Below are 12808 nucleotides of genomic sequence, written 5' to 3' on the forward strand. Positions count from 1 at the left end.
GCAGAGGCATGTAGATTTGTTTGTTCAGCAAAGGTAAATGAAGCCGCGATTTAAATGATCGCGGCTTCATTTACATTTATATGGCTGCCGCGCTGAGCCGACAAACAGCTGATTAGCTGTTTGTCGGCTCGCCGCTAGTCTGGACGTTCCCCCTGTCGACATCAAAGCCCTTTGTCGGCAGCCCCGGTAAACCTCATTCCACAAGGAATAACGGGGCTGCCGACAAAGGGCTTTGATGTCGACAGGGGGAACGTCCAGACTAGCGGCGAGCCGACAAACAGCTAATCAGCTGTTTGTCGGCTCAGCGTGGCAGCCATGTAAATATAAATGAAGCCGTGATCATTTAAATCGCGGCTTCATTTGCCTTTGCTGATCTGTCTAATCTACATGCCTTTGCCGACAGAGGCATATAGTCTAGACACAGCCATATTGAACTCCCTGGGCCAGATCCTCACTTGGTGTAAATGGCAGTCCATTGAAGTCAATGAAGGTAGGTGAGTTTGTCACAGCTAAAGGTCCAGCACCAACCTTTTGAGTCTTCCAAACGCTGCTTTTTTTTTTTTTTTTTTAAGAGTAATCTCACCCTAACTCCCTGGGTAGAAAACCCTCAGCAGGAATCCAGCTTTGTAGAGCCAGATGCTGTAATGGAGTCTACTTGTGAGCAAATCAGTGAGCTCTATTGTTACCCTTCCTTTTCAATATGTATGAGGCTGTTAGGAAATAATGAGAAGGTTTAGTTGTGGTGCATTCTATTAAAATCTTAAACAGTTTAGATCCTGGATCCCTCACCTCAGAGCATCCCTTTCCCTTTGTGACACCAAAAAAGTCATTTTTCAGAAATGGTACAGTTGCACTATCACTATCACTTTGTTAGGGAAAACCTACTCTGACATGGCTGGAGACCCTGAACCCAGGATATGCTAGTGCTAATCAGTAGTTGCACTGCTGCTGGCAGCTGCTGAAATAGATGTATTTATTTTGCATGTACTATTCTTGAGGGAAATTCTGTGCACAATACTTCAAAATTGTGATTATTTTATTAAAAATGATGCAGTATCATCAATGTCAATTATCTTGATCATTTTATTTCAAAATACCTGTCTACAAGCATGTCCTACAATACAGGCAAAATATTCAGGAAATATTTTTGACAAATAGATTCCTTACTAGGCATATTAATTACAGAAATTTTGAGCACTAATTTGTTTAAACTACACTACAGAAATGTATTTCTAGTCCCCCTCAGAAACAGTGCAAAGTTTTTGAGAGAGTTGGAGTAATGAAGGAGCTGAGGGAGAGGGAGATAGTTATGAGAACGAGCCTGGGATTGAACTTGGAGGATTGTTGGGTATGGGTGGAAGAAATATGGAACAGATTTTGGGATGGGGAGAGGTATTGTGAGCCTTCACCATACTGATCCTGGTGATCCCCCTAGCCTTTCCCATTCAGTCAGGCATATCTACCCCCTCTTCCAATGTGGCCCTATACCTCCATTCAGCTACATCCCAGACCCCATGTTGCCCTGTGCTGCAGTATGCCCTGTAAGCCGAGTGCTTTTACAGCCCCCTTGCCAGGAAAGTTTTAAATGCCACCCAGCTGATTAGCACAGGGCCCGCAGCCAGCAGCATTGTTTGTATTGGTGGTGCACATCCACACATGTTTTGGTGCACGTAACAAAGTGTATCTCTCACATAGATGGAAAAAATTACAGGGAACATTGCTGTGCACACTTGCTCCCATTTAACCCTACTCCAGTCTGATGTTGTGATCCTTAATTATCAGAGGACATTGTGAGAAATGCAGTGTGTCCTCCTCTATCAGCTGTTGGCGGGTATGGCTAGACCTTTGCAAATCCATGGATATCTACTTTATAGCCACAGGTATCATGAGCTGGAATGGTCGCCCTGCCTGCCCCCATTTAATTAATTTACCAGTTGAACTAACCTTTAACCAGTGAACTAATCAAATGGCATTTTACATCCCCTCACTTGTATATAGACAGCTAAGATACTGACTTGATTTGATTTTTGCCCCCTCAGTTCTGCCTTGTCTCCCCTTGATCCCTGTTATAGCCCATGCTCCCTCCAATTTCTGACCCATCTCCCAGGTCTCCATGGTTTTCACTTACCTGTCTACTTTGATCACCTGTCCCCATCAAACCTAGTTTTAAAGACCTTCACTAGGTTATCCAGTCTGTATCCAAGTACTCTCTTCCCCTTCCTCGATAGGTGGACCACATCTCTTCTTAGCGGTCCTGGAACAGTGCCCCATGGTCAAAGATGCCAAAGCCCTCCTGGCAACACCATGTTGGCAGCGAGGTCACTGCTGCCCAGGTTGCTGTCTATTCCTCCTTCCCCTACCAATACTTCTCTGTTTGTGAGCAGCAGGTCAAGAGGAGCACAACCCTTTAGTTCAGTGGTTGATTGCAATCGATTGGTCGATTGCGGAGGCACTGGCAGTCGATCTTGATGCAGTATTTCCAGCCTCCCTTTATTCCCTCCCACTTACAATAAGGAAACTGCGCTGGTGCTACAGCCTCCCGCCCCTCACAAAATAGGAGCCAAAGCTGGCTTCCTGCAGCGGTGGGGGAGGGGGAGAAAGTCCCATGGCTCCATGCCAGATATGGCTTCTCAGGAAGAGTGCGTGCGCACTGCTCCTCCCCTCCCCACAGCAATGTGCGTGCTTTCTTGTCTTGCCTTCCTTCCCCCATGCACCAGGGAGGCAGGGTCAAGAGGTGTGGGGGTTGGCAGTGGAAGATCCAAAGCAGCTGGATTTCTTAAAGGAGCCACACATGCGCGTCTTCCAGCGCTGCCTGCGGATCCTTCCTGAGAGATCCTCGTCCCTGGAGACCCCCTGGTACCGGCCAAACACCCCAGCACCATCCCTATCTCACTCACTGGCAGCTCTGCCGCACACACTGGATCACTCATTTTTGGCCCCAGCCCAGAGCCTGGGAGAGGAGGGGACAACAAAATCTACTAACCCTGGAACCCCAGAAGAGTTAATCTAGCCTGAGGCCTTGAACCTCAGTCCTACCTACCCTTCTTCCTATCCCCCCACCCCCTCCATGGGGCTGGAGTGCCAGGGGAGTGGAGGTGTCTCAGTTGGGGCCACATCAGTGAAGCTTGGAGTTGATTTTGTTGTTTGTTTTGGTTTTTGGAGGGGTTGGTTTTTTGTATCATATCTGTGTGTTCAGACAGTCCTCTGAACTGTCATTCATGCTTAATTTGACACTTTACACCTAGGTCTTAACAAGGACGCTAATTACCTTACTCATTACAAAGATAGCTTCCCCAATTATCACCTCTAATATCATTAGCTCACAGACATTTACCTCCCTCCCCCCGTCCCCCTTCTGTTCTGAAATTGTCCTTTTCATATGTGTTCATTTTTTTGATTGTATCCTTTGGTATATATGGTTGTGCCAATTTTCTTCCACAATATGATCTGTGGAAATGAGTCTGGCCCACGAAAGCTCATCACCTAATAAACCATCTTGTTAGTCTTTAAAGTGCTACATAGTCCTGTTTTTTGTTTCAGCTAGACCAGCCTAACATGGTTATATATCTATTACCAAATTGTCCTGGATTGTCTTGCACTGACAGAGCATGAATAGCCCATTGTTTACCTTCTTTGTAATTCCTTTGTAATTTGTTAGCCATTAACTGTTAATTGTTTGTTAGTAGTTAGAGTCCCAGCTAGGACTTTGCCCCAAGGTGGGGCATGCCCCATTCCATGGGCTTCAAATGGTGTTCCTGATGCAAGAGCCCAGTCCTTTTTCATGACCCCCACAGCAGCTGTTAAAAGAGTTTGAGAGTGTCCTAGGATTTGCAAGCACTTTTGCTTCAAAACCCAGGAGCAGCGAGACCTCTGCTCGCGGGCCCTCCTCACAGACCCTGCACTTCATCCAGGGTCCGACCCCTACTGCTCGGACTCTACTCCCAGCACCTTGGCATTGGTGTGGGGTGCACAGCTGGCACTGAGCTCCACAGAAGCTACAGAAGAAAATGCTCCCTAGCACCATCTAAGGAGGGGAAAGGGGACTTTGGGCAAAAGACCTGAGCTTCAAGAAGGTACTGCTACAGTCGGATCCCCAGCCCAGCCAGAGATCCACTTTGGATTCCCAAGAGGGCTGGGGGAGATCTCCCTGTCTCCTCCTAAAGCCCAAAGTGATCCCAGCAAATACCTAATAGGACTGCAGCAAGGGCAGGCCAGCCTAGGGATTACCCCAAAGGACAGTGGAACACCATCAGTCTCCAGAGTGCAGGCTTATGTCCTCATCCCCATGGCCTATGACTCCAGCCCTACAACTTCTGTCTCGCTTCACAAGACCCATGTCCTCAGTGCCATACTGTCCTTCTGCGAGGCTTGAGGCACTGGTTTCTGCGCACTCGGTACTGGCAGACCTCCTGGTCATCAGCCCATGACGGCTCCCTGTCAAGGCCCCAGTCTCTATTGCCCTACTACCATTTGACAGACAGGTATTGATTCCCCACTGGTCTTCCACAGGGGTCAGTCAGCAGACACAAGCCTCACCTTGGGCTCTGGCAGGGGAGTGGTGCTAGTTAGAGCTGGAGTCCTCCTCAAAGCATGAATCATGATGTGCATGAGGTTGAGGGTTTGAGACCTGCCCACCCTAGGGAAACTCACCACCAGTTTCCTCAGGGAAAGAGGTGGTACCCTTGGTCGGTAGGAAGGATAAGGGGCCGGGACAGTGGCAGTGGTTGTCATGGCAGCAGCGCCAGTGGCCTGCTCAGTGGTCATGGTGGAACATTTGGGCCATATCCGTGATTCCATTTGCATATACCTGCCACTGATGACACCTGAGTCAGAGCATGGTACAAAATCTGATGCAGGGCAGCAGAATGCCTAAAGAGCCCTCCTCCCCAGAAGGAGAGGGAACTTGCCCCTCCCTCGGCAGTGCAATCATTGTCTTCAGCTTAGAAAAAAGAGGTGGTGGTGGCCCTCTCAGGCTGGCAGTACAGGCAGTCCCCGGGTTACGTACAAGATAGGGACTGTAGGTTTGTTCTTAAGTTGAATCTGTATGTAAGTCGGAACTGGCGTCCAGATTCAGCCGCTGCTGAAACTGACCGCCAGTTCTGACTTACATACAGATTCAACTTAAGAACCCCAAGCTTCCCCAAGTCAGCTGCTGCTGAAACTGATCAGCGCTGATTCCAGGAAGCCTGGGGCAGAGCAACTCTGCCTCGGGCTTCCTGTAGTCAGCGCTGGTCAGTTTCAGCAGCGGCTGACTTGGGGACGCCTGGGGCGGTGCTGCTGGGTTGCTCCAGTAGCACCGCTCCTCGGTGCTACTGGACCAACCCAGCAGCACCCCAACTGCTCTGCCCCAGGCGTCCTGATTCAGCCGCTGCTGAAACTGACCAGCAGCGGCTGAATCAGGACCTGGGGCAGAGCAGCTGGGGTGCTGCCGGGTTGGTCCAGTAGTGCCCAGAGCGGCGCTGCAGGACCAATCGGCAGCGCCCCAGCTGCTCTGCTCCAGGGTCCAAAACAAAAGCCTGGTCTGCTGGGGGGGGGGGGGGGCACACTAGCCGCGCCCTCCCCCCCCCGCCCCCAGCAGACCAGGGACACCGGGAGCAGAGCCGCAGCGGCAGCGGGGTGCCGCGCCTCTGAGGCTTTGCTCTGGCAAAGTCTCAGAGGCGCGGGATCCCCCCGCGGCTGCGGCTGCGGCTTCAGTCCCGGTGCCTGTGGTCTGCTAGGGACCGTCCCCAGCAGACCACAGGCACCCGGACTGAAGCGGCAGCAGCGGCGGGTTCCCGCGCTTCTGAGGCTTTGCCCTGGCAAAGCCTCAGAAGCGCGGGAACCCGCCCGGTGCCCCTGGTCTGCTGGAGACGATCTCCAGCAGACCAGGGGCACCAGAGCAGCTTACAAACGGGGCTTTCTCTCCCCGGAGCTCGCAGGTAGCAATCCGCTACCTCGACCTCCGGGGGCTGCACTTCTGAACTTGGCCGGCCTGGGTTCTCTGGTCCAGCAATATCCATGATCCTGCCAGACCACGAATGTTGCCAAACCAAAGAGTCCTGGATTTCAGAGGTTCAACCAGTATAGAAATACATAGCTTTAAAATCGATTAGCTTTTGCACTCACACATGAAGTGAATTTAAATGGTCATATCTAATTAACACCAAACTATTTCAAGTTTAATAAAGGCAATACACCATAATGAGGATCAGTTGCATACCAATCCCCTCATTTTGCCACTGGATCTATGTGTGAGAAGCAATGTTCAAATTAATATTTTACTATATCGTAGTAACTGCAATGGAGGGCACTGGGATACCTACCCACAGTGCACTGCACCTTTATCTGTAAAATTGTGCTGCTGTGTGGACACAAGCATTGTAGTATGACAGTTATACATGATGCACGGTGTGAACCTACTCTTCCAAAAAAGCTATTTTGATTGCACTAAGGAATTCTACAACAGTGCAAGGTCTGCATATAGACACACCTGTGCTTATCGACAGATGTTGCTACTGAGTGATAGCTATTATTAGAAGACTTAACCCAGTGTTACCCAAGTCCTTCAAGGCAGGGCCCTGGGGATGTGGGTTTTGTAGGAGGCTGGGGTCCAGGGACCTGTTCTCTTCCCCTCCCCGAAGCACTGCAGTGAAGGGCTGGGAGTGGGGGAAAGGGTCTAGATTAGGGGGACCATTTACCTGGTGTGTTGGCAGGCAAGATGGCAGAGCCTCAGCCTTGTTGGCCACTCCCTTGATGGTACGGCTGTCCCCAGTGGCTACTCTCCTATTGCATCCCTTGGAAAAGCAGCCCTTCCCTTTGCATCTTATGGAAAACTGTACTATTCCCGGAGCTTCTGGTTGTCTTGACACAAACAGACCCTGACCTTGCTTTAAAAAAACAGGAAAGGAAGCTGAATACCAAATGTGGTGGCTCTAGCTATTACCATTTAGGAGGAATTCTTGAACAAACTGACTCAGACAGGTGCACCCTAAAATTACATATGGATTGCTAGGCAGTATCACGAAAGACAATAAGCTGCTCAATAAACTACCATTTGCCTGTCATGGGGCGGGTATGACTAGCCTCCTCTGAGACAGGGTGTTCAGTCTATCAGGCCCTGCAATATGTGCTCCACCCTATGAATGCTACAGTCCCAAGTACCCACAGGCACTACCCCTTTTCTCCCATCCAAGAGTCCAGCCTGGCAGCCCGAAGTCAGTGGCCACCCCTGTCCACGGGGCAGTAGGGCCCAGCAGCCGAGTCTATAGCAGCCCCCCGCAGCAGGGTCCTATCAGTGATGGACGTGTCCTACCACTAGCTCAGCAGGGAATCCACCTGCAACACTCTGAGCTCTCAGGGATCTAGCTCCCTGCCCTGGGCAACTTCCAACTCTGTTCAGTTGTCAGCATGTTCCCCACTCGCTTCCTCCAGATTGGGAGCTTCCCCGGCTGGTCTCCACTGGCTAGCCTCCTCTGCAGAGTGCTGTGGCGGCTTGCTGTTGCTGCTCCCAAGCTCTGCTGGCAGCTCCTTCCTCTGTGGTGATCAGTCCTGACTGAGCTGCTCCAGTGGCCTTTCTACTGGTCCTCCGGTTGGAGCATGCCCAGCAGGGCTGTGGGAGTGGTGGGCTCTCTGACCAATAGACCTGGTTAACACGTGCAGACCCAGCGTGGGGTTGGCACAGCCCAGTACAGCCTAAAACATCAAAACTAGAGAGTGCCACTATCACAGAGACGTTTTAATGTGTGTGCGGGTTTTTCCTCCCCAAGAGTGTGAACAGTAGGGATTAGAATGACATTTTAATGGAATTTGGTAGGTGTCTGTGTTCATTTTCTGTTAATATTTTTCAGAGCATCATAAAGCTTGAAAATAAACGCTGCTTTCTCTGGAAAGTGTGTCTGTGATGCATTAAATAATGGCATTATAGTGTAAAAGTTTGACAGGTTGGAGCTTGTCTCTGCACATTGTGACCTTTTTGTTGCCAACATATATCACACTTTTTCATCAGTGCTTTATTTTTAGTTGACATTTCACCCAAACAAGTGTTAAGTGTTTTTTCTCTAGTAGTTTAAAACCGAAAGGGCATGGCTGTTTGACCAAAGTACAAACCCAATGTACGCTTCTGGTTACTTACAGTGGTGACAATCCCCAGCCATTCTGAATAATTATTGCTTTGCGAACATGGCTAGTAGTAGTCATTATTTTAGCACCAATAATGTGCACAATATTGTGCAAGATACAAAGTGAAACATTGTGCCCTTTAGAGCTTAAAATCTGAGGGCGTGGCCTTACAAGCACTTATGCATCTGAGTAACTTTAGTAAAGAAGGAAATCGAGGCATGTGTATGATTAAGACTTTTTAAAATATAAACTTAAAATTACTGGTACAGCTATTCTTACACTTTGTATTGTTTCCTTAGCAATCTGAGTCTCCTTTCTGTACCTGTGCTTCCTTTCTTTTAGCTAATACTTCTTCTATATTCAGTCTGTTGGGCCCATTCTAACAGTGGTGCCTTGCATTTTCATTTGCCCTTTCCAGTTGTCATACCTAATATGTAACTGAAGGTGCATATTGGTCAGTGGCTCTAAAACCATCCTGTAGTGCCTTTGCTCCATCACCCACATATGTGTGTTCCTGTGTGCGCATTGCATAAGTCAAAAGAAGAGAATAAACTTGACTATAATAGTCATGGGCGGTGTTCCCAATAAGCTGTGGACTTCTGCAGCCACTCAGGAGAGATTCTGATGCCACACAGCTGATTAGCAGAGCACTCACAGCTAAGTTGTTTGTTTCCACTGGTAGTGCCTTGGTACATGTTTTAAAAAAAATTATTTCGCACATGAATGGAAAAAATTAGCGGGAACGCTTTTTTCTTGGGGTAGCTTTAATGCTGTGCTTTCACATTCAGTCCCCAACAATACCGTGCACTGTATTTTACTGAAACATGAAGTGTGGTGAGTGAGAGAGAAGTGTGGTAAGTGGGAGAAAAATATTGATGTCAAAATCATTGTAGTCAGATGCTACATTATGTGCTCACGTTCTTAGTAGGGTTTGGCCATAAAATAGAAAACTAGTGTAAATTCATGTGTGTGTGATTCCTTCAGACTTGGCGCAACAGTTTCTACAAATCTTGTGACACAGCAACCACATTTTCCTCACCCCACTTACTGTTTTAAAAGAAAGGTGCCGTGACACCATCCATTTTAAATGTACAATGGACTTCACCTAGATAATGACAACTAAGCTAAGAAGGAGTAATAAGCATTTTTATTTTGTGTTGTTTTTTTAAGTGATGGGTAACTCCTGATAACAATATACATGTTGTTGTTTCTTCCTTTCTCCCTCATCCCTTCCACTCTAACCAGGGGATGGATGTGGGCACATGGTGGTGTATCAAGACAGTGGCACTCTAGCATCCAAGAACTATCCTGAGACTTACCCCAACTATACTGTTTGTGAAAAGAAAATTCAGGTACCTCAGGGAAAACGACTTATTTTAAAAATCGGAGACTTGGATATTGAATCCCAGAAATGTGAATCTAACTACCTTACCATCATCAGTTCCTCAGCATTACATGGTAAGTAAGAAAAATGAGTAAGATTATAAATCGTTAAAAGGCTTTGAGGTTTTTAATGGATTATGATCAGAGGAAAAGCATGGAAATTGTTTACTTGGATTCCTTATCTGAGAATCTTCCTGCATGTTAGATTTTTCTGTTTTCAGGTGTGTAAAGTATTGGGGGTCTCATAAACTGTATTGCTTTAAGAAGCATAGTAATAATGCCATTCTGTACATACTATAAAACTGCCTGGCCAAAGTGAATATATATCAAGTACTAGCATGTTCACTGACGGCTTTAGCCCCAGTTATGAACTTTAGGTAGAGCTAAGGTGCCAGTTGTAACTGACACTGCTGCAGTAGTTCTCAAAGGCTAGGTAAATTTGTATTAAAAGGAAAGCCTGACGCTAAGAGAAGGATCCCACATGAGCCTGCATTTGGGAGGAGATTTAGAAAGGAAAGACTATATTAGAGAAGGAGCAACAAACTTTAATGAACTATGGATTTTGCTAATTCATAAACTTTAGTACCCAAACTTGCATGAAAGCAGATGTGGTACATCCTGGACTAGCTTTCATTTAGGTATAATAACTGGACTGCAAATTAAGCTGAAAAGATACTCACAATATCTAGTTCTGTATCCTGAATAGAGCTGTTAAAACTGCTTATTTGGTGTAGAATCTTCTTTGGGAATACTGTATACCTCCCCCATATCAACTTTGCAATACTATAATTGATATTGAACCTTTCCTCTTGTTCATTTTGTAGGAGGTAAATGACCTTTCATGTCAGCGTGACAACTTACAAAAGTCACTGCTTTTATATTCAGTGTAAGGTATGTGCAACTAAGATGACAAGTTACATACAAGTTCTTGAATTACGAGATAAAATTTTACATAAAACAAGGCCTTTCCTCACCCGTATCTACAACATTGGCAATTACTGATGGGTTGCAATAGAGCAGTGGTTTTCAACCTTAGAACCTGCAGACTGAGATTTCCAAAGAAGCCTGCACTTCCATTTAAAAATGTTCAAGGGTCTGCAAATGAAAAAAGATTGCAAAGCATTGGAGGAGAGAGAAGGGGAAGAATTAGATACATTTTACTTAGAATGTTTGCTGGTTTTGAAGGTCATCTTAGCATGGTGCTGATCTCAGTGAAGTGTGTGAATCTCTGGAGGATAGATTCACAAGATATCTTGATGGCAAAGGAAGATGATTGCCTTTCATTCATGTGTGATAGACCTATAATTCATATAATGCAATAACACCAAGTGAGCTATTAGGTTCTTTCTCACAAATAATCAAGATAATTATCACCCTTCATAGGTGAGGTTTTTTTTTTTTTAATAGAAAGTCTTCACGAAGTGTGAAGAATGATATGTTCATATTCCACATTTGTATATATACTGATCATGAGACTGAAAATGTTTATTAGATTGTGGTAGTCTATGTACAAATGCATAACAAAAAGGCAGTTGCTGCCCCCAAAGAACTTACTGGTTTTGTAATTTAGTGATATTTTTCTTGATTGCCAGAGCCATGATGATGGGACTCAGTGTTCCCAACTCTTCATTTTATTGTGAGACACAGGATAATTGTTGCTTTTCTTAAAGCTTGGGCTCCTGGAGTCATGTGAATATAAGTATTTCAGTTTACTCTGTTTATTATGGCCATGTCTAGCTTGAATGATTAGGAAGAGAGCTTGAAAATATCACTGAATGCTAAAACTGGAAGGAAACTTAAGATGTCATCAAGTCATGGCAGGCCCTCATGGCGGGACCAAGGACAATAGACCAAGCCTGACAGGTGTCTGTCTAACCCGCTCTTAAAAATCTCCAGTGATGGAGATTTCACAGCCTCTCGAGGAAACTTATTCTAGTGCTTATCCATCTTGCATATCTTAATGCATCTGATGCATTAAAGACTCAGATGGGCAAATCAAACTAACCCAAAATGTAGTAATGTGTGAGGATTTTTTGTTTTTCTTTAAATTTTAGTCTTGTGGTTTTTAAAGCCAATTTGGGAGCCCTGCTTTGCTGTTTTTTGAGTCATTATGGTTGGCAGTAAGGATGTACGCTACTACTTGAATAGTCAACTACCTGATAAACATAGGCTTATCAGGTAATCAAGGGTACGTCTAGACTACATGCCTCTGACGCCAGAGGCATGTAGATTAGGCTACCAGACATAGTAAAATGAAGCGGCGATTTAAATAATCGCCACTTCATTTAAATTTACATGGCTGCCGCGCTGAGCCGACAAACAGCTGATCAGCTGTTTGTCGGCTCAGCGCGGCAGCCATGTAAATTTAAATGAAGCGGTGATTATTTAAATCGCTGCTTCATTTTATGATGTCTGGTAGCCTAATCTACATGCCTCTGGCGACAGAGGCATGTAGTCTAGACGTACCCCAAGTCACTACTCAATCACTTGCTTCCCCCTGCTTGCTGCCTCTATATGAGAAGCAGCAAGGGGAGGGTGAAGCAGGAGCCGGTGGTAGGGGGAGCTGGCTTAAAAGCCAGTTCCCCTGAGCACTGTCTCTGCAATGCGGAAGAACAGAGGAGGCAGAGCCACAGCGGGAGAACCCAGAGTGAGCTAGCACTCAGCAGACCCGCATCGCACGGGGTCCTGGACCACTGTGGCTCTGCCTTTTAAATGTAGTAAAGTGGCTCTTGAGGGACATACATATGCGTAAACTGTGATTCAGACTCGAGATAACTATCTTTTTTTGGAAGTAATGTAATAAAGCAGGGAATACACAAGTTCATTTTTGAACTATTGATGTCCCATAGCCTAAAGGAAACTACTGTTCTATACAAATAAGTTGGTTTGAGGATTTTGTTACCTAATTGATTTTTTTTTTCTGTTTTTCCCTTGACTGTGACTCTAGGAGTTAAAAAATAAATCTAAACACAATAAATATTTACATTTGTGCCATGTCACAGATTTTATAGACGAACCTAGATCATTATGGTTTTAATAATCCTTTTCTTGGAAAGTATGTACAATTTGAAAATTGGTTATGGTGAACTACTAACCCCTGCTTTTCAATTCTATTACAGAACTGACATTCTAATGCTCTTTATCCTTAATGCTTGTCTTGAGCTTTAATAAAGCTATGTATGAAACCACTGTACTTAGGTATTTACACTCTCTCTCTTTCAATAGTTGAATATTAAAAGAAGCTTAATGAATTTGTAAAATAAATCCTATTCTCTGTATCCTTTTGCCTCTTGATTCTCATGCACTAATGAAGTCAATAAATCATTTT

At 45.7% G+C, this 12808-nt stretch overlaps 1 protein-coding gene across 3 annotated transcripts in view; it reads left to right on the plus strand.

Moving 5' to 3' along the window:
* Positions 1-12808, plus strand: part of DCBLD1 (discoidin, CUB and LCCL domain containing 1) — a 64707-nt gene that overhangs the window by 15185 nt on the left and 36714 nt on the right. For 2 of the 3 annotated variants that reach the window (XR_012902648.2, XM_006123084.5), the window contains exon 2: positions 9343-9555. Coding sequence is in view for 1 of the 3 variants with exons in the window: in XM_006123084.5 (XP_006123146.4) it covers positions 9343-9555 (213 nt within the window). In the remaining 2 variants the exon portion in view is untranslated. Of the gene's footprint in view, positions 1-9342; positions 9556-10304; positions 10372-12808 lie in introns of all 3 variants that reach the window. The other variant, XM_089777221.1, reaches the window with a different exon arrangement.

This window comes from Pelodiscus sinensis, chromosome 3, assembly GCF_052426305.1.
Source record: "Pelodiscus sinensis isolate ZL-2025 chromosome 3, ASM5242630v1, whole genome shotgun sequence".
Taxonomy (NCBI): Eukaryota; Metazoa; Chordata; order Testudines; family Trionychidae; genus Pelodiscus; species Pelodiscus sinensis.